Genomic DNA, 22,923 nt, shown 5'->3' with positions numbered 1-22,923 from the left:
TGCTTTTTGGTACAAGGTGCTGATCCCGGAAGCTCAATTTAGCAACAGCTAAGTCAACAGTAATAACTATTGTTGTGAACTTCATTTTTGTGGTGTCAGGGAAAACACTCGGAGTGAAATATGTAGTCAATGTTTACATTTATCCGTGATCTCCGATAATACCCATATGGAGTTGATTGTTAGTTTATAATAAATGCCCTGAGATGTCATATTTGCTAGATATCTGTACTGGATCCCCATGTCACACGATACACATTAGTTATTAGTGTAGTCATCACAACTTCAATATAATGCCTTACTGAACGCTGCCCTGACACCAGTCAAGAGCTTCACATTTCTTTTGAGAAAGCAAGGATGGGTCTTAATAGGCCATAACACCACCTTTGTCCTCTTTAATGACATCATGTTAATAATATCACTTGAACATAAAATAAATAATTTGCTCTTCATTCATTGCATTATTTACAGAAAAAAGAAAAACAACATCAGTTCAGGCTAACACATTAAGAAATGTCTCGTGGACAGTGTATCACTCATATATGTATTTATTTCAACTTCAAGGTGATCCTGTTGGACTTCCTACTCGTTTAACCTTGGAGTTCAGTGCATTTGATGTGTGAGTATCTGGGCTACATTAACAGATTGTTTATCCAGGAAGTCCTCCATTAACAATGACAAAAGTCTTTCAGGGCTGTTTAGTTTTCTGTAGTATCTCTATTATTTCTGTATTATTGCTTTTTGTATTATAACATTGAAGCAAAAAAACATGTATCCTTTTAAAATAAGTGTTTTTTTATTGTAGGGATAATTTTTTTCTGAAGACCATTAAAGCTGCTTTTGAACTGACTAAAACTTTCTTTACAGGAAGGACAATAACAGCAATGTTTTTAGCCACTACTTACCTCTTCTGTAATTTTCTGTTATACTAATATTCCCTTTATAAATCAACTTTTTTCATGAGTTGAAGCAAGTTTCTTTGAAGCACTGGTGAAGGGATAAAAAAACTGCAGCTCCCAGCTCCAAACATAAGCCCTTTACATTCATTCATGATCATGAGCAGCAAATACGTGTACATTTAGGATTACATACTACTTCTCACCCCACTTTGGCACCGCAGAGTGCGTACAACCAACCGCTTGACCTTACAATTAATATGCCCTGCATTTGTCCACACCCCAGAGGGGCAGTGAGCTCAGGTCAGGTAGGCCACATCCTTGTGTAAATCGCGGTGGGTGGGTGCCAGCGTGCGTGCCTCCAAACAATCGCACTTCAGGAAGGGTGGCCGAAGTCATCAGACAAATGGAAAGCAGGGGAAATCCTTTGTTAACTTCTAAACCGGGTGCTACGTTATATTGATTGACCTGAAGAAATGAATGCTGGTTTTAGGTCAATGAAGCCTTAATCTTGAAGTTTGATCTCGGAGTGTTATTAGAGAAGGGGAGAGTCGATGCTCGTTTGTTGTAATTAAATGAACATTACTGTCAGTCTTGTGTTCTTCCCTTTGTTTCTCTGTTTAAAAATGACATTTTACAACCAACCTACATCCTTGCCAATCACATCATGGTGGCTGTGAATGTGCATGTTTTTAAGTCCTTTTGGCTTAATATGGTTGAAATGGTTGGTCCTTTTCCAGTTGAATGTGTTTTGACCTGGCTCATGTGAAAGATATGAAGCCTTTGGACTTTATAATTTTTAGACTGCATCAATACAGTGTGATTAATTCAGCTCTTTCTAAATAGCTGTAACCCAGAGTGAAATCCATTTACACCACTGAAAGGGTTTCTCCATTTGTTAAGGGATGGCCCAACTCCAGCACGGTGCTGCCCTGTGGTCGGGACTCTTTACAACACAAACACCCTGGAAGCCTTTAAATCATGTGATAAGAAAGAACTGATGGAAAAAGGAGCTAAGGAGGTAAGAGGATTAACTAGCCAAAAAGTGAAAAAGCAATATGATTCTGGGCACAGATGCTGTGGTGTATGTATACTGTATTGTACAACATTATGGTCAGTAATTCATTTACATAGGCTTGCCAACCAGGAATGAGGAATATGGGATGAATCCTCAAAACCCTGCTGGGAGCAACTCAGGAGAGACAATAATGTGTTGATTGGATCCATTTGGGGTTCACCAATAAATTAGTTGCAACTCTGAAACAAAATGCGTAAACTGAAATTCTGTATAAACAATGATAAGTGTCACTTATTTGTTTCCTCCTGTAATCCTATCTTCTGAATAATATGAGCTGCCACCAATCCAGAGTTAAACTTCACCCCCAAAGCCACTCAATTTCCAAGTCATACATGTACAGTTAGACATGCAGAATTGCATATATACAGTGAGGGAAAAAAGTATTTGATCCCCTGCTGATTTTGTACGTTTGCCCACTGACAAAGAAATGATCAGTCTATAATTTTAATGGTAGGTGTATTTTAACAGTGAGATACAGAATAACAACAAAAAAATCCAGAAAAACGCATTTCAAAAAAGATATAAATTGATTTCCATGTTAATGAGGGAAATAAGTATTTGATCCCCTATCAATCAGGAAGATTTCTGGCTCCCAGGTGTCTTTTATACAGGTAACGAGCTGAGATTAGGAGCACTCTCTTAAAGGGAGTGCTCCTAATCTCAGCTCGTTACCTGTATTAAAGACACCTGTCCACAGAAGCAATCAATCAATCAGATTCCAAACTCTCCACCATGGCCAAGACCAAAGAGCTGTCCAAGAATGTCAGGGACAAGATTGTAGACCTACACAAGGCTGGAATGGGCTACAAGACCATCGCCAAGCAGCTTGGTGAGAAGGTGACAACAGTTGGTGCGATTATTTGCAAGATCTCACCTCGTGGAGTTTCAATGATCATGAGAACGGTGAGGAATCAGCCCAGAACTACACAGGAGGATCTTGTTAATGATCTCAAGGCAGCTGGGACCATAGTCACCAAGAAAACAATTGGTAACACACTATGCCATGAAGGACTGAAATCCTGCAGCGCCCGCAAGGTCCCCCTGCTCAAGAAAGCACATGTACAGGCCCGTCTGAAGTTTGCCAATGAACATCTGAATGATTCAGAGGAGAACTGGGTGAAAGTGTTCTGGTCAGATGAGACCAAAATCAAGCTCTTTGCCATCAACTCAGCTTGCCGTGTTTGGAGGAGGAGGAATGACCCCAAGAACACCATCCCCACCGTCAAACATGGAGGTGGAAACATTATGCTTTGGGGGTGTTTTTCTGCTAAGGGGACAGGACAACTGCACCGCATCAAAGGGACGATGGACGGGGCCAAGTACCGTCAAATCTTGGGTGAGAACCTCCTTCCCTCAGCCAGGGCATTGAAAATGGGTCGTGGATGGGTATTCCAGCATGACAATGACCCAAAACGCACAGCCAAGGCAACAAAGGAGTGGCTCAAGAAGAAGCACATTAAGGTCCTGGAGTGGCCTAGCCAGTCTCCAGACCTTAATCCCATAGAAAATCTGTGGAGGGAGCTGAAGGTTCGAGTTGCCAAACGTCAGCCTCGAAACCTTAATGACTTGGAGAGGATCTGCAAAGAGGAGTGGGACAAAATCCCTCCTGAGATGTGTGCAAACCTGGTGGCCAACTACAAGAAACGTCTGACCTCTGTGATTGCCAACAAGGGTTTTGCCACCAAGTACTAAGTCGAAGGGGTCAAATACTTATTTTCCTCATTAACATGCAAATCAATTTATAACTTTTTTGAAATGCGTTTTTCTGGATTTTGTTGCAGACAGTTAAAATACACCTACCATTAAAATTATAGACTGATCATTTCTTTGTCAGTGGGCAAACGTACAAAATCAGCAGGGGATCAAATACTTTTTTCCCCCACTGTATATAAACATCCCTGTTATATCAGTTCAGAATTAAGCTCATTTGTATCCCTGTATAAAGTGATATAAACTGTATAAACATGTCTAAGAAACAAATCTGGATAAAAAATAATCAAAATGAGAAAATATGTCCATCCTATAGTTTAATTAGAGGTACAGCTAAACGTAGAAATGGTAACGTGTTGTTTATTGATCATTATTTTAGCTGAAATATCCTTTAAAAATAACTTAAGTGAGGACATTGGGGTTACGTTTCAGGTAACTGCTGGTTATGTTTGTGTTGTTTGGAAAGCTTTTTCATTTCTAATTTAGTTAAATAAAACACTAATATGAAACTAAATGATGAAAATATGTGGCTCTGGGAATGTGTTAATGCATGAAGTTCTCATTCTTCATTATTGGCTATGCCTTATTTTATTCACAGATATGGGATGCAATTCAATCTGGGGCAGTCTTTGAAAACCCATCAGTTCTAAGCAAATTTCTCCTGTTGACTTTTGCAGTAAGTTGTTTTCTGAAGCAAACAAGAATAACTTTTGGTGTATTTTTTCCTTCATTTCATGTTCTCCATATAGATCACTTTGTAAACAATTTGAAATTAGTCCCCACAGAAATATCCTGTTGGCTTTACGTGCAGAATATGACATTAGATACTAGGATACCACTTATTAGTTTTTGAAAAATGAGCTGCAATTATAGTGAATTAATGTTATGAATTCAACGTATATATGTCTATGTATTTGTGTGTTGATTTGTATATATATGTATGTATGTGTGTGTGTATATATATATATATATATATATATATATATATATATATATATATATATATATATATATAAATTTCTTAGCAGATGCCCTTGTCCAGGGCGACTTACAAAATATAAGAGCTATATACACCGATCAGCCATAACATTATGACCACCTGCCTAATATTGTGTAGGTCCCAAAACAGCCCTGACCCGTCGTGGCATGGACTCCTCTAGACCTCTGAAGGTGTGCTGTGGTATCTGGCACCAAGACGTTAGCAGCAGATCCTTTAAGTCCTGTAAGTTGCGAGGTGGGGCCTCCATGGATCGGACTTTTGTCCAGCACATCCCACAGATGCTCAATTGGATAGAGATCTGGGGAATTTGGAGGCCAAGTCAACACCTTGAACTCGTGATTCATCAGACCAGGCCACCTTCTTCCATTGCTCCGTGGTCCAGTTCTGATGCTCACGTGCCCATTGTAGGCGCTTTCGGCAGTGGACAGGGGTCAGCATGGGCACCCTGACTGGTCTGCGGCTACGCAGCCCCATACGCAACAAACTGCGATGCACTGTGTCTTCTGACACCTTTCTATCAGAACCAGCATTAACTTTTTCAGCAATTTGAGCTACAGTAGCTTGTCTGTTGGATCGGACCACACGGGCCAGCCTTCGCTCCCCACGTGCATCAATGAGCCTTGGCCGCCCAGACCCTGTCGCCGGTTCACCGCTTTTCCTTCCTTGGAGCACTTTTGATAGGTACTGACCACTGCAGACCGGGAACACCCCACAAGAGCTGCAGTTTTGGAGATGCTCTGACCCAGTCGTCTAGCCATCACAATTTGACCCGTGTCAAAGTCGCTCAGATCCTTACGCTGCCCATTTTTCCTGCTTCTAACACATCAACTTTGAGGACAAAATGTTCACTTGCTGCCTAATATATCCCACCCACTGACAGGTGCCATGATAACGAGATTATCAGTGTTATTCACTTCACCTGTCAGTGGTCATAATGTTATGGCTGATTGGTGTATATGCCATGTCACTTAATGCAACTTATTTTATAGGACTTGAAGAAATACCACTTCTATTACTGGTTTTGCTTCCCCGTCCTGTGCTTCTCTGAGGGAATTCACATCCTTCAACAACCTGTTACACTTGAGGAAAAGATCTCTGCCATTCAGGTTGGTTTGATTGGCATCGACCAGTATTACAATTTACATTACAAGTGGAGATTAATATTCTTCTAGGCTAGACTTATTTAGGTTAATATTCTTTCAAACCACATCTCTTGCTTTAAAGAAAGATGTATGTTTTCACAGATTCAAGCCTTGCAAAAAGCATATGACACCCTTTGCCAGGAGAACGGGGTGACGGCGCTTCCGTATTTTCTCGTGAAGTATACAGAAGACTCTGTTTCGGTGTGTTCACTTGGGAAATGGGACGACTTCTTCAAAGGCCAAAAGAAGGTATTCGAAGTACAAGGCTTAGCACACGGGCATCTGCATGTGGAATTAGATCGATAATCACACTAATGGGGAGAGGAGATAGTTCATAAAGTATAAGAAAGAGTGTCATCTTTTTGTATGGCTAAAATGTCTCATTTATATTGTCCTCAGGTCACGATTGGTGTCTATGATCCCTGCACTCTATCGCAGCATCCTGGATGGCCTTTGAGGAATATTCTCGTCCTTGTCGCCAGCAAATGGTAAATCCAGATAAAATCCACGGTGAAAGAGGGACTGGTGGTCGTTGATTTTGAAAACGGGTTTAATTGAACTTGTGAATATGTAATTCCAATACTTGCTTTAATTAATACTGATGAAGTCATGTGAGTCATCTTGCAAGGAGAAGCTCTTAAATAACACCTGGCTGGAGAAGTGTGCCTGATTCAGTTGCCTTTCTTACTCTATTCTCGGTGCTAGGGGTGCTCTCTTGGATTCAGTCGAGGTCCTGTGCTTCAGGGACAGGACCTTGCAGGGCACAAGGTCCATTCAGCACAGCATCATCTTCGAAGTGAAGCTCCCAGCGATCTCCGCAAGTTCAGGTAATTGTCCATTGTTTCCAGTTTTTTTTTTTTTTTCCTTGTTCTTCCAAGAGATATAGTGTACAAATCCAGCTTAAAGTCCTTTATTTAAAACACGTGGGAGAAGGATGAAAGCACTTTTTAATATTAATGGATACTGCTTATGCAAAGAGTTTTGATCTTTCAAGTTGTTTGTTTGTCGTGCTTTTTGTTTAGAGACTGCCGCGGCCATGAGATATTTTTTGTTCTTTGCCTTCCTTTAATAATAGACAGATAATTTTAATTAACCTCCTATATCTCCATCTAGAACAGTAATGTTTGTAGAACAGGATGAAAGACAAATACACAAATAGCCTGCAGCTTTGGCAATTAAATTAATCACACCGCATGAAAAGTACTGTGTATAATTCACTTGTCCTCATGCGGTCCATAAAGTGTGAAGTTACTGTGCTATGTAACTTTATTTATTTTTTCTTAACTAGCTAGTGAACATGGCAACAATTCCAGTACCTGAGTATTTTCAGTTTACCTTCATTTCAATATTGTAAAATGATATTTTCCAGATTCAGGAATGGGATTTATCAGCTAATAAGACTCTCTTAACTGCTTGTACTAAATGCACAGCTATTCGGAGTTATTCCTCATCAGGAGGTGAGTGTGGAAGGTGTTGGTAACTGTACTGTGTCACAATATGACTAAGTGAGGCTGACGTCGCTTACCCAGCCGGCTGCAGTGACTTTATATCGCAAGTAATGATTCTGCACAGCAGGCGGTGGAGTTTGCTCATAGTGGGTGAAATAAAAAGTGGCGATCTAACAGTAACATATAAACTTGAGATTGATTTGATATAGCAGTATTAGAAGTTGGCAGGCAGATGCATAACAAAGAAGAAAGCTTCTATTTACTGCAAATGGTGTCAAATTATTCTGCTTGTGATTGACAGCCACACAACACAAACTACATAATAGTTAAAAAAAACTATTTAATATAACATGTAATTGTATACATAATGATTTGATGAATTCCATATTAAAATTCTGAATTCTGATTCTGGTCATTCTAAATGATAATAGAGTTACATGACATGGATTTTGTTTTTTAAAGGATGCCCGAAAAGTGTCGGTTGGGAGAAAAACCAAAAGGGAGCCATGGCACCCAGGATGGTGAATCTCAGTGAATGCATGGATCCTAAAAGGTAAACTCTGTTGCAACAAATTGCAGTCAAACAGAATGGGGCTCTTCATGTTTCAGTCATGTTGAATGAGCAAATTAATATGAATAACTGTGCAGTGTCATGATCGTGGCTGTTTACTATGCAGTAGGAAAGGGTTACTTCATGTATAATTTCAATACAGATACAGCCACTTACAGCCACATGATACCGAGAATCTGATGATATCCAGCATTCATTGGATCTGATTGGATATGATACTTGTTAAGCCATAACGTCGAAACTCTCAACGTGAATACAGTACAAATACACCTGATACACTGTATGAGCTTCACTTAATAACACTTATGAACAGTAATAAACATATTTTTTCAGACCATTTCTTGAAATTGTCTGAAACTTTGGTACATGTATGGTTGGTACTTGTGCACAAACTGTTATCGTCTCAGTATTTCTTTCTTCATTCATTCATTCATTCTCAAATCTCTCTTGGGCCCAGGCTGGCCGAGTCCTCAGTGGATCTGAACTTGAAGTTGATGCGTTGGAGACTGGTTCCCTCTCTTGACCTGGAGAAAGTGGTTTCTACAAAGTGTCTTTTACTTGGGGCAGGAACCCTGGGCTGTAATGTGGCAAGAACTTTAATGGTAAACCACTTCTTTTAAACTATTAGTAGTCTGAATGATTACTTCCTATTATCGATTCACTTCCAAAGCGGATCATTTGCAGATTGTTAAAAGGGTCAGTGAATACTATTAATATAATATATAAGAGCCCTTGAATTATAGTGTGAAGATTTGGTTTTGAGTCTCCTGTTAATTAAAACCCTAGGATAAAGCTCTGTCTTGGCCTGACATCTTTTTTTTCTGTCTTGTCTTAGTCAAATTCAGGCATTCTTTCCGTTTCGCTGATGCTAATTTGGGTATTTTTCTCCTCCTCTCAGGGCTGGGGTGTGAGGCACATCACATTTGTGGACAATGCCAAGATCTCCTACTCAAATCCCGTTAGGCAGCCGCTGTATGAATTTGAAGACTGTCTGAATGGGGGGAAGTCCAAAGCTCTCGCAGCAGTGGAACGGCTCGGGAAAATTTTCCCAGGAGTGGTGAGCCTGAATTTTCACTCCTCCAACTTTTTGTAATCTTTTCTTCTGTTTTGCTATTGTAACCAAGTTCACCATTAGCAAAAAGAAAACGACTCTTTCAATGTGAAAACACTTAATGACTCTTCAGTCCCCAACAAGCTATATTATGATATGTTGTCGTTAATGTGTTATCATAATGAGCCCCAGGCTTTCTTCATAAATGACTTTCTAGTTGTAAATTACCTTGCTAACTCAAACCCTCGCAGCAGGACACAGTACAGAAGCCCAACTCCCTGTTTCCGTATTTTAAAAAATCTCGTCCTGCTAATTATCATGTGTTCACAGTTGATATAAATAAATGTGCATGTAGGGTTCTATTGTTTTATTAATTTACATGATTTCTAGTTTTATTTAATGTATATAATCCAAACCTGATTTTAAAACAAACAAAGCATGTTTTAATGTTTCACAGCAATGTCTAGTCAAACCACAGACGTTTGACATAAAGTATAAAGACAGAAATGCATTACCATGGCTATTAAGTCTTGTTTTGCTTAAATTAGCTTCAGTTATTTGTCTTGGCCACGAAAAAAAGTATAAATTCATCCTTTCCCTGTCATTTTTACTTCACAGGTCACAATGTTAGCTTAATTGCGGTCTAGGTCAGTCACATTGTTTGTTCTGGACAAACTGTGAGTTGAATACGAAGTAGTTCTTCCCACATTTGTTATGTGTGAAGAGTCTGAAACCTCGGCATTCTTACATGTATGACGGAACGTGGTTATACAACGTTTAGATCACTGTAACATTAAGTTGAAAAATAACGGTTTTATTTTGTCTGGGAGTTCCATTCATTAATTGTACTGATGTAATCTCGCTGTTTTGTAATTCTCTGTCCCCGAAGTGCAAATTAAATGGGATTTAATTGTTTATGCTCTGGGCCTTTTTGGTTATGTGAAAGATGATGGCAAATATAAGAACAGGGCTGATAGTGAGCAAAAACTAAATCGTGTAGAGTGTTTCTAAGGAAGTTCACCGAAATGGATGGATTTTCAGTCATATATTTGTTTTGCATACATGTTTTTTAACACAGTTTCTCTTCCACCTTGATCATTCCATGATATTTTCATTTTAGGAGATGAAAACCTTTATTATGTGTTTTCCTGTGGTTGCATTTTTGCTGCCATTTTCTAAATTGGCATGTCATTTTCCAGTTTAATGTCATATACCGGAAGTCTGTAGCACAAACCGTTTTATTTTACTATGTTGATTAACGTCAAGGTCATCACCCAGATCTTGAACTTTCTATTTTTGATAATCATGACTTGAATAATCTAAAATAATTTAAGCTTGCCTAAAACTAGCCAAGGGAGGGTGATCATTGTTACACTATAATCATTAGCAAATGTCAGTGTGAAATAGCACCATTACATTAGAATCCTGCTTCCTTCTGATAATTTTAAGCATCGGTTCTATACCTGAAAAGTCAGTTAATTTATTTAAAAAGTGATTTATTTCTGAAGGTCTGTCTTGATTTGAATGTTTTACATTTACAAAGGCAGTACCTCTTCACTAAAACACTGCTAAGGGCTTCTAAGAGCTCTATAATAGAGTTAATTTATTTCACTAATATACTGTTTTGAAGACGTGAATTCCTACAATCTGTACAGACTGTTGTATTTAACATTCTCAAGCTGTAGTGAAAAATTAAACAAATACCTCAACTGATTTATTAGTTTTAAAATCAAGAACAAAGCCAATACTGTGCGCATGAAAATAAATGCGTTCAAATCACAGAACAGAACTACATGTTTGTGGTGCCAAAAACTAATTTCTCCCATTATTTGACTACTTTCTGCCTCATAATTTATGTTGTTGAATTCAATGTGGATTGCAAATATAAGTCAAACTTATGTAAATAAAGTGTCTTACTAACATTTTAGATACTCTACATTAAGGAAGATGGCAGAAGTGGTCTATTAATTTCAGATTCAAACACATTTGTTGTAAAATGCCTCATCATTATTCAATGCTGGCTGCTCGTGCCGTAAACGACTCCTGCAGAATTACCGCGTGTGTGCTCGGGCGTTCAGTCTTATCCTGCAATAATAGGACACAATTGAGGAGTTGATAAGGTGGGCAATGTAAGGATGATGATCGTTGCAGTATTTAATCAACTAGAAAAAGCACGTTGGCATATGGCTGTGAGGTACTTGAGGGAGACCGCTGCTTGGAAGTCAGGTTTGGATGTGTTTGTTCAGATCTGTCTAAATGTTAAGACTAACCTACTTAAAGGATGCTCAGTAAAAGGATATCAGCACAGTAAAACTTCTAAATATCTTTGAAAAGTGTTTTTATTATCCTCTGAGCAAAATATGCTGCAAATGGTATGCTGCTTTAAAGCCAAGTATAAACCTGAAAACACATGAGGTTATTTCTCACTTGCAAGTAACATTTTTGAAGGTACACCATTTTTAGATGGGATTTGTTAGACTTTAAGTATTTCTAAAATATTATTATCAATAAGGTAGTTTTGATTCAGTTTAAACAAATAAAACAAATGTTATACTATATGCCAGAGCTGGACCAGGCACCTGAATTCACCCGAATCCATGTCAGTGATATTTATAGCACACAGCGCCAGTGGCTTAACTACATACAGCATGATTGCGTGTGTGTGTGTTTCGGTTTAGTCTTTTCCCCCTGAATCTATCTTCTTTAATAGCTGCTTGTCTGCTAATAATGATCAAATTAAGCACCTCGCCTTTTGATGCTATCAACATTATTAATTCATATTATCATTTACATTTCACTGGCTTGCTGTCTAATGAGTGGCCCTCTGCCGGCCTCCTATCACCGTGTGGAGGGTCAAGGCAATTAGTCACAGCTGCCAGTGCTGGAAGGGGGCACAGCAGGGGCGGGCGGCACATAATTGCCATCTTCCTTTCTGCTTCCTTCAAAACCTTGGTGACAGATTCGATAATAGCCGGGGTATTGGCAGTGACTGTCTTCAACCTTTCTTGCGTTGCTCTCCTGCAGTGGTTCAGGAATAAATAAATAAATATCCGTTGTGGCTGGGGTAGATTATGTAGCTTATTTGTGCAACTCCCAGATCTGTTTGTGTCAGATCTTTCTGCCGAGAAAAAGAAAGCGATTGCCCAGAATTCTCTATTGCTATTCAAGCCATTGATTTGATTAAGTTTCATGAATTATAACCATAGTGCAAATTGCTTAGAGCGTTGAGGTGAATGAATAGGGCCACACAATCACTTTTTTTATTGTAAAAGATTCGAACACATACAAAAAGGTGTATACTCGACAACAGCATTATGCCTGATAGCAGGTCCCACAGACACTATAGAAACTGAACACTTATAGCGCAGTGTCACTGGAAGTGTCCATGTGCTGTTGTCGCAGAACGCGGAGGGCTACAACATGAGCATCCCCATGCCCGGGCACCCGGTGAACTTCTCCGAGGTGACGATGGATCAAGCGCGCAAAGACGTGGAGCAGCTGCAGAGACTCATCTCCGCGCACGATGTGGTTTTCCTGCTCATGGACACGCGCGAGAGCCGCTGGCTGCCCACGGTCATCGCCGCCAGCCAGAGGAAGGTAAGCTTAGCTTGTCAACACCTGAGGAGATGGATGGTTCCTGTGATGTTATGTAGTTTTTCATACGAAACATGGATCGAATGTAAGATTAATTATAGAAATCTATTTCCCTTGGTCAAAAAGACGTCTGCAACTATTTCTGAGGTAAAACTATTGGCTGCCATTGTGTTCACAGACTCAACCATAATAAAAAGAAGAAAATTAAATTGATTTGGACGTGGTTTGGAATCGAACAATGGTGCCCCAGGAAAATCCAGTTATGTCAGGATGTTAGACTAGATGCAATGGCCTAGCTTCTCAATTGTACCCTGCAGGCCTGCTGCATTCTCTAGATGAAGCTAATGACTCTTGGGTATCAATGTATTATGTTCATTTCCAATGTATGGCCCTACGATAATAACGCACAGTAATGACCGAAACGCTATCATCTCAGTAATTCACCTCAGGATTAGCAACATAAATTAACATCGAACCAATTATGGAGGAGAAAATTGCTTCGGTGAAACGTTGCGCTGTCGGTGTGAGAACACAATAGTACCGTACATGTGTGGTAATAATCCAAAGAACATTACTCTGACTCATTCAGTTCCCAATACACTTTTACAAGGAACTACATTGTTGTTGTATTTGTTTACAACACATTTATTTCTCAGTAATCTTGATAAAACGTTGTTGTTTTCATCCTCTCTCTGTTCCTTAAGCTCATCGTCAATGCTGCTCTCGGGTTTGATACGTTTGTTGTCATGAGGCATGGCCTGAAGAAACCCAAGGAGGCTGAGGGGCCAGAGTTGGCCCCCACCATCTCCTGCACCCCCGGCGGCTCGGGGGCCATCCCCGGGAGCTCGCTGTTCTCCAACATCCCCGGACACCGGCTCGGCTGCTACTTCTGCAATGATGTCGTGGCACCCGGAGATGTAAGCATTTCTACAAAACCGTTAATACTATAATGCTAATGTGTGGATGTTCCAGTTTCATGGTCGAATGAACGTCCTTTCCATTTGTGATTTTTTTTTCTTTTTTGGAGAACCACTTTGAAGTATATTTGTGCTTTAGAAAATATTCTGAAGACGTTTCACACAGAGCTGTCAAGTGAGACGGTAGCCATCAACATTCTGTACTGTCTTTTGTTTTTTAAATAAAAAGGACCGTTAGATAAAGTACATTATTACTTAGGAACATAATGGAACATAATTTCAGCTGCATTTGAAACAGTGTCCTCGTGAAGTTTCTCATTCCGGGTACAAGTTCCATCATTTCCCTTCATATGACATAAATTAAGTGGCTTCTTGAGCTTATATACATATATATTTATGTACATTTTGATCTCTTCACATGGAAAGATATGTGTGGTCTTGCATTCTGTCTACATGTACATAGATACAGGACAAGACAGAGACTCTTCCAAAATCTTCAAGGAGAAGAAAAGCAAACTTTCGCATTTGGCATAAATTGGCATTTGTAGTTGTTTTATTCTTTTAAAAGAATGTTTAATAAAATCATAATCCAATTCTTAGCATCTTATTACTATTTATGTACTTTTTTTAGTCAACAAGGGACCGCACTTTGGACCAGCAGTGCACTGTGAGCCGCCCAGGTCTAGCCATGATAGCAGGAGCTCTGGCGGTGGAGTTAATGGTGTCAATATTACAGCACCCAGAGGGGTAAGCTATATTTCAGTGAATTATGTTTGTTCTTTGCTTTGTTCTTAATGTTACACACCAATTTAGCCTATTGTAGCTTTTGCAGAGTCCTTACCCACAATGCTCTTTGGCTAGAAGTGAAACAACAGACGAAATTGATTTTCCATACTGTGTGGGATCTATTGAATCCAATGGGTTTGTTGGGCTATATTTCTGTATATAATATGTATGTGCCTATCGTCTCCTGTTTCTCAGAAATTAATAAAGCCAGGACACGCTCCTTCACATTATAATTCTGAATTAGCATGCAGTTGGTTTTGGTCATCCCAGTTAATGCTGACAATTCACAAGCTTCCTTTCATTTGAAATGCAGGAACATTTAGCCGTCCCCATAGACTAGATCATTATAGCATGTTACGTTTTCCTGACAAAATGGAAAACGTTTATAAAATATTAAAGATCTGCAGTGCAGTGATGTGACTCTTTTATTAGCCTGTTATTTACATCTTTTATTAGAGACTCGAGCCTCTCAGATTCCATTTCCAGTCTGTTTAACCGAAGGGATTCCCAGAAGGTGCCGTAGTGCCGCAAAATATTATCAGCTAGTTTAGTTGCTGCTGAACTTCATTACTTGAAGGAGATTACAAGTAATATGTGTATTTTAAGGCAGGCTAATGTTAGAAATGATAATGATTTTAGCTGACATTTATCCTATTTCTTTATTAATGTGAAATCAGAAAGGCAGCTAGAGAACCAGAAGATGCTGTGCTTTTTACCTTGACCTTGACCTTTATGAGTTTATTGGAGAAAAGCTGTGCAAGGGTCCTTGACTGGGATTGTGTTTTTTTTGTATCTGTTAATTACAGCTCACTATGTTCTGGCAGTGCCTATCGGGGCTTGTGCTGAAATTAGCATGAGTTTCAAATTCAAGTATGGGTGAAAGACTGTATCGTGCCAAGGCCTTTTAGTATTGCAGACCGAAACGGACATTGTGCAATTTTCAGTCACTCTCTGAAGCAAATGCAGGCATCTAGCTAATTTTAACTGAATGTTGTCTTTTTTGTGTGTGTAATTGATTTATAGCAGTATGTTAGTAAGGCCTGTACTGATTTACAGAAAGATGACATTGCTGCATTAGAAACCACTTCAGGTTGTGCAACTGTGTAAATGTATAATTTAACATTTTGTAAACATAAGGAAAAAAGCTGAAAGTGCTTTGAAGTTGCATTTGCCACTGATGCCTTTTTCACCAAAGTGCTGGCAGAGTGGTTTACTGTGATACCTTCTTCAAATAAGACTAGAAATGACAGAGTGGCTCTTAAAACACATTACACCATAGAAAAGGAGGCCTGTTTAAGGCCTCTATAAATTACTTTTTACTTTGGAGGAGCCAGAAAGAGAGAGTATCCTGTCCAAGGCTTTGTTGGTGACTAAATACAACTATATAGTTTATTTAAGATGAGCATTGATGCTTATTACTAGTCACTTTCGTATATATATATATATATATATATATATATATATATATATATATTCCTCCCCTCAAAGATCCTTACTTCAAATACAGTACATTTGGAAGTGGAATAAATATAAATATACAAATAACAGAGTCATAATGAAAAGATAAAAATAATATTAGCGCCATCATTTACAGCAATTTGGGGAACTTGCCTGGACCTTTCCAAGTATGATTTTCCAACCCTACTACTTCAATTCATGCCCCAAGCAGTCAATAGCACTTTGCAAGCTTTTTTGGAAAAAGCCAGGCATTGGTCCAATATATTTCAAGCTTCACTAATGACAGCGTGATCGCACATCTTAAAAAAGGTACTCCCGTAAGAGCACTGTAATCATAATAAGGCATTTCATACATTTCTTGTGAAGAAATACCTACAGCTTGTTAGAATCAGTGTAATAAATGTGTTTTGCCAGGTTCCTCTAAAGTCGTTGCATGCTTTGCCTGAATATAAATACACATGGTAATGCAATCATACAAACTTGCATGGGTTTTCTTACTACTCTATATATATTTTAATTGCTACCTCAATCATTCAAGATACATTTTCAAGGCTGAAATTCATTCTTATGCCCAAATATTACTGTCTATTTATTAATTCATTCATATATGTTCATATATATGTTTGTGTGTGTGTGTGTGAGAGAGATAATTGTTTCAAAGGCTTAAGTTAAGGTTTTTGGAAATTCATCTCACCTTATCATGGCTCTACAATATGGTTCCTATACCTAGATTACACATGGTCTTCTTCTGATTCTTGTATCTTTAAGATTGCTTCAGTTTGTGCCAATGGAAAAACTGTAAGATCACCTATGGATCACAATGAGAGAAAAACACATTATAAGCAACACCACTGTTGCACCTTACTGTCAGACCCAGAGTCGAGATAATGGTGTGAGGTCAGTGCCGGGTCTCTTGTGTCGTCCTCAGAGCTCACATACTTTGCTGCGCAACAACGATGTAATGAACAGCCTACACTGTAACCTTAATATACAGCATACACTGGCAGCTGATTTTCTGATTGGTATATCTTTCTATCCTGTGTATACATATTGTACTTATGATAAACTACTGTAAAAATCCAACTGTTTAAATGGGTATCTGTGTAAATCATTTGGGATTACAGTGTTCGTCCCATCCCAGAGACATCTCCCTGCGGTGATATTCGTGCTTGTCTCATCATGCGAACAGTTCCTATAGAAATTAAGTTTTATCTCTATCCTTGGGTTAAGCCATCAGCCAAATTAATAAATAATAATAACTACCTGCTGTAGTATGAACAGCCTGAAGTGATTGCTTCCTCTATAAATCCAGCATGGTGTTAAAGCTCAGTTATAGTATTGAGATCTGTTTGCCAGCTGCTGATTTTTCATCATAACGTCTTCTTGGCTGAGGGACAGCGGCCCTTGTTTTTATTGTGGGAGGCATACAACAAACTGCAGATTATGACAATTTACTTGTTACTCAAACACTTGTATGCTTGCACTGAATAGTATTAAAAACTTTGATTGCCAAGACAAGCTTTTAAAATTGAAATGAATGGCAAATTGGCAGAGCAATCTGTGGCACCTTTTTTCCGATGGGATGCAGCAAACTAGACCCAACGTGCTGAACCCCTGGGGGCTGGTCTATGGAAATAGAAAGCAATAATAAAAAAACAACTATAAACCTCCTTGCATTTTAGGGAAAATCGGTCCTGAACTGCAGTCAAACACACAATCTGTTTCCTTGTAAGTTAACACTGAGGCTAAGACATGGTGACACTTCTTGTTTTTTATTGTAAATGTTGTTTAAACTGACTCCATTGTCTCCTCTATTTTACACAGAGGTTATGCAGTCGCCAGCAGCAGCGATGACAGGATGAATGAACCTCCAACCTCCCTTGGTCTCGTTCCCCATCAGGTCAGTGAACTGGAATTAATGCAGGAGGTTCTGCCACCATAGAGGACGTAGAAACCGAAAAGCAACGCTGTTGTTTTGGTGTTTTTTCAATGGCATTAAGTTAGTTTCATTATGTCATTCCATTTCCATTTGTTGCTGCTGTTGGATTTATTTAAGAATTCAGTGGCAGTGGAAATTAGGGAGATGTGCGAATGGGTAAATGTGCTTCTCGAAAGCGCAATGCATAATCTTGCCAGTATGACTCAAGTCTACCCTTGAGGGACTTCCTGCGTTGCCCATCCATTCATTTGCTTATATAATCTAATTAAAATTTCCTGTGCTCTGGGTCTTTGCCAAGGCACTGTCATTAAAGTAGCTTTGGAATTACAATGTAAAAAATATATATTAATCCATACTGGTTTACTGTGGATTTACTGTGGACCCCGTACCATTTATTTTACCTATTCCTGTTGATTTCATCCCAAGTTGTTGTCTCACTGTTATCTTTTATTTATTGATTCTAAAGTAAATCATCAGTACTTTTATCTTGTCAGATTCAGGTCGGTCCTGAAACAGTACATTATCAGGGCAAGTTAAATGATGGTAAAAATAGATCACTCCACAATAAAATCTGCCTGTTTTCTCTGCTATTGCTATTGAAAAGAATGTCATTATGCTGTCTTAAGGGATAGACCAAATCAAAACTTTGACCCTCCCGCAGATCGCAAATTACGAAATTGTACCCTATCACGTTCTGATTTATAAATGGTATAAAGTGACTTTGAGCAATACATTAAACGGCAATGCTTTGCAATTCGTAAAATAAAATTTTCACAGAACAAAAGGTAAAAATATAATGAATGATACTACCTTGAAACATTCTATATCAGAGGTCCACCATCTGACCTTTTGGAGCAGATACATTTTTAAGCATTTCATGTGCTGCTGTTTTGTTTGTTTTTTAAATGTTTTTTTGGTATCACATTGAATGGTAATGTTGGTGGATTAAGTCAGGTAGCTGTTTCTGTGCAACATTAATGATTTATTTTTCTCTGTGACCTCGGTGGAAAAGGAACACGCACAACATGACTGTCTGAGCATTGGACACTGTGATATCCCCCTAGGGGCAGGCATGCAATCAGCCATGACATTTGCACAGAGCCAAGCATGACGTTCCTGTGATTACCGAAAGCTAATCAAATTCCAACATTTTACACCCAGACAATTTGTTTTTGAGTATCGTGGGCATGCAGACCCCCTTCTTTGTGTTTTTTGGAAAAAAGGAGATGTTCATTTAGTTTAGAGTGACCTTCACGTCTTTGAGTAAATTTCAGCCCATTATGCACATCAATGATTTAGTTTGTTTTTTGCTGTAGAAGAAGTCTTATTGAACAGTCTCGGCTTACTTGGATCACTTAAATAAAACAAAGAAACCAGTTGAAACCAGTTGAAGTAAATGCGAGTCCAAATAGCCATTAATTTGGATGCCCATAGTTGGCTCTGAGTTTCGTGGTTAAAACAGCTGGTTTCTTAGACCTCTGTAGTACAGGTCTTGGACTATCCTACCTAATATTGGGTAGTCCAAAACTAGGGCTAATCTCTGTCTGTGAAACCAGCCTAACAGCGTACTCTATTACACCCTAATCTAAACCTGGCCGTGTTGTCCACACCTGCTCTCTGGCGTTGTTGCGGTCAGACTGGCTGGCTCAAGCATAACACACACACAGCTCTGTGAACGCAAAGGTTAGGGTTTGGAATGAATGCTTCGCCCAACCTTTGAAAAAATAACACCATCTACCAAAAAGCTTCACTTCACCACATGAATCTTAGATGGAAAATGCGGACTGACAGTGTGACTTTGCGCTACAGCCTCGGGTCAGCCTGTGTGATTCAGGACATCAGATTTTGAGCAAAACAGGCAGCTTCATGAATTGCAAAAAGGAGGCACTGGGCCGCACAGCATTCAATATCATACTTGGTTTGTTCGGTAGAAGCTGTGTTGGGGTATGGGGCACTCAGGAATGTCGTATTGTGTTGCCATACGATTCTCGCATGAAACGGACTCGTAACATACTGCTTTCTCCGCCCGCACATCAGACAAGCAGTTTTCATTTCCCATTTCCCACATTTTCTCTGTCCCTCTCGAACGCCATAATCCGTATCGGTGAAATACACATCCCTGTACAAACTGAAAGGCTTTATTCTCATTGTGGGGTGGATGTGGTCACACGCGCTGCACTGCTGCACAGTCCCCATTTCTGTAATTACAGTCATTCTGTTTGGAGATGCATCTTATATGTTTGCATTACAAGGGGTGCCGTTTTAAAATTGCAATTATGTGAAGCGTTTTATTTGGATTGAGAGTTAAGCAGGTTTTATGTGAATACACTTTGAAAGCAATTTGGCAACCGTATATAGTCTTCATGGCTGATAAATTAATTGTTATATAACAGTGTCCAACAAAAGAGTTCTATAGTAAAAGAATATATATATATATATATATATATTATTCTTCAAATGGTTGGGCCTAACTATGCTTTATTAATATTATCATCGTCATTAGTTATTTGTGAGAAACTGTATTCATTACTCTCTTGTTTGTAGTCATTTTCGTGAAAGTATATCAGTTTTAAATTTTTCCCTTAAATGCGTAGCTGTCAAACCAGAAACCGTACCGTTGTTGTCCTTGCAGCCCTGCCGAATCTCGTGCTGTTTTCTGCCCACCCCAACTCCCCGAATCGGTCGCCCACATACAGCCCTCCTCTCAGGGGTTGAAAGCTGTGGACTACATGCAAGCTCATTTGAGTTGAGCAACCCTTCACGAATAATAATTATGACAGCACCACATTTTATTTCCTGATGTTAATCCGGATTGCACGTGCCAGGGCCACAATGAGTTTGTCTCAGGGTTAAGCTGTGCTTTCTGTCATTTAAGTAAAATAAGGAAACATGAAGCACCTAGTGTTCTCTCTTTATTATAAGACCACACTGCCTCCTAGTGGTCTGAAAAGCTTCTACTGATCAGATGTATACCTTTCAAGCTTGCAGAATACAAATAGGTCTTCCTGACCTCACTTTGTTGGTAGTTTAGATGTCAAAGAATTTTATTTTATTTTTGCTTTTTTTATTATGCTTTTTTTCAAATGCCGTCAGTATAAATTACAGCATGCCTTCCTGGCGCTTCACAGCGTGTCATGTGGGCGCTTGATGGTTTGTGGGATAGGCTTAGAAATTATTGCGTTGTTCTCGTGTTGCACATTAGTTCTAAACAGCTTGAATTTGTCAGATTAGGGAGACTGTGTATGCAGATGTGGCAAGCGAAATAAAATTAATTACAATAATAATAATCCAAAAGGAAATGAGAAAGCAATCTTCCCCAGCACCTGTCAGGTGATATTAAAAGAGACGAATATGCAGTAAAATTGAGGTTTATGGACAGTGCTTTGTGTACTTGTTCACGGCTGACAGCTGGGCCACAGCCACTGAATTTAATTGCCTCTGATTGCAAGCGTCAAGGGTGCATTTCTGTCGCAGCGAGTTACAGCACTCTCGTCGTTTCTCCGTAGCGGGCTAGTTAGTGCTGGAGTATGTGCGCTGTCATCTGCCCCTGCTAGATCTTGCAGTGGTCACTGGTTTTGGTGAAGCAGTCACAGCCAATCAGTGTCAGCTTATGTAAGACCGTTACGTGGCATGAGCAAACAGGCATTGCTCCGATAGCGTATCACTCGTGGATCCAGTGCCGAAATGCCATAGTGGAGATTTGTCATCCTCTTCCATGACAGTGGAGACTTTTTTCATAAGGCACAAGCACTGACACAGAAATGTATTATATAGGATCATTACATATATTTATATTTTCTTGGCCCTCTGGCAGGGGTATGTATATTACTCCTTTGGAAAATTACAATAGAAAGAAAAAGAAAGAAAAAATATATATACAGTGGGGGGAAAAAAGTATTTGATCCCCTGCTGATTTTGTACGTTTGCCCACTGACAAAGAAATGATCAGTCTATAATTTTAATGGTAGGTGTATTTTAACAGTGAGAGACAGAATAACAACAACAAAATCCAGAAAAACGCATTTCAAAAAAGTTATAAATTGATTTGCATGTTAATGAGAGAAATAAGTATTTGACCCCTTCGACTTAGTACTTGGTGGCAAAACCCTTGTTGGCAATCACAGAGGTCAGACGTTTCTTGTAGTTGGCCACCAGGTTTGCACACATCTCAGGAGGGATTTTGTCCCACTCCTCTTTGCAGATCCTCTCCAAGTCATTAAGGTTTCGAGGCTGACGTTTTGGCAACTCGAATCTTCAGCTCCCTCCACAGATTTTCTATGGGATTAAGGTCTGGAGACTGGCTAGGCCACTCCAGGACCTTAATGTGCTTCTTCTTGAGCCACTCCTTTGTTGCCTTGGCTGTGTGTTTTGGGTCATTGTCATGCTGGAATACCCATCCATGACCCATTTTCAATGCCCTGGCTGAGGGAAGGAGGTTCTCACCCAAGATTTGACGGTACATGGCCCCGTCCATCGTCCCTTTGATGCGGTTCAGTTGTCCTGTCCCCTTAGCAGAAAAACACCCCCAAAGCATAATGTTTCCACCTCCATGTTTGATGGTGGGGATGGTGTTCTTGAGGTCATTCCTCCTCCTCCAAACACGGCGAGTTGAGTTGATGGCAAAGAGCTCGATTTTGGTCTCATCTGACCACAACACTTTTACCCAGTTCTCCTCTGAATCATTCAGATGTTCATTGGCAAATTTCAGACGGGCCTGTACATGTGCTTTCTTGAGCAGGGGGGCCTTGCGGGCGCTGCAGGATTTCAGTCCTTCACGGCGTAGTGTGTTACCAATTGTTTTCTTGGTGACTATGGTCCCAGCTGCCTTGATCATTAACAAGATCCTCCCGTGTAGTTCTGGGCTGATTCCTCACCGTTCTCATGATCATTGAAACTCCACGAGGTGAGATCTTGCATGGAGCCCCAGACCGAGGGAGACTGACAGTTATTTTGTGTTTCTTCCATTTGCGAATAATCGCACCAACTGTTGTCACCTTCTCACCAAGCTGCTTGGCGATGGTCTTGTAGCCCATTCCAGCCTTGTGTAGGTCTACAATCTTGTCCCTGACATCCTTGGACAGCTCTTTGGTCTTGGCCATGGTGGAGAGTTTGGAATCTGATTGATTGATTGCTTCTGTGGACAGGTGTCTTTTATACAGGTAACGAGCTTTTGAGTTTTGAGAACTGGGTGAAAGTGTTGTGGTCCGATGAGACCAAAATTGAGCTCTTTGCCATCAACTCAACTCGCCGTGTTTGGAGGAGGAATGACCCCAAGAACACCATCCCCACCATCAAACATGGAGGTGGAAACATTATGCTTTGGGGGTGTTTTTCTG

The 22,923-nt window shown here is 39.7% G+C and overlaps 1 protein-coding gene across 1 annotated transcript in view; it reads left to right on the top strand.

The window, feature by feature from the left end:
* atg7 (ATG7 autophagy related 7 homolog (S. cerevisiae)) overlaps positions 1-22,923 on the top strand; it is a 59,711-nt gene that overhangs the window by 6,620 nt on the left and 30,168 nt on the right. Inside the window, exons 3-16 of the mRNA XM_066697824.1 lie at positions 562-616; positions 1,797-1,914; positions 4,280-4,357; positions 5,671-5,787; positions 5,926-6,072; positions 6,223-6,311; positions 6,529-6,650; positions 7,734-7,824; positions 8,300-8,444; positions 8,741-8,899; positions 12,296-12,490; positions 13,192-13,404; positions 14,036-14,151; positions 17,473-17,548. Of these exons, the coding sequence (XP_066553921.1) occupies positions 562-616; positions 1,797-1,914; positions 4,280-4,357; positions 5,671-5,787; positions 5,926-6,072; positions 6,223-6,311; positions 6,529-6,650; positions 7,734-7,824; positions 8,300-8,444; positions 8,741-8,899; positions 12,296-12,490; positions 13,192-13,404; positions 14,036-14,151; positions 17,473-17,548 (1,721 nt within the window). The remainder of the gene's footprint in view (positions 1-561; positions 617-1,796; positions 1,915-4,279; positions 4,358-5,670; positions 5,788-5,925; positions 6,073-6,222; positions 6,312-6,528; positions 6,651-7,733; positions 7,825-8,299; positions 8,445-8,740; positions 8,900-12,295; positions 12,491-13,191; positions 13,405-14,035; positions 14,152-17,472; positions 17,549-22,923) is intronic.

Source organism: Amia ocellicauda, chromosome 3, assembly GCF_036373705.1.
Source record: "Amia ocellicauda isolate fAmiCal2 chromosome 3, fAmiCal2.hap1, whole genome shotgun sequence".
Classification (NCBI taxonomy): domain Eukaryota; kingdom Metazoa; phylum Chordata; class Actinopteri; order Amiiformes; family Amiidae; genus Amia; species Amia ocellicauda.
Note: the sequence above shows the minus strand (reverse complement) of the source record. Positions and strands in the feature narration are given on the sequence as shown.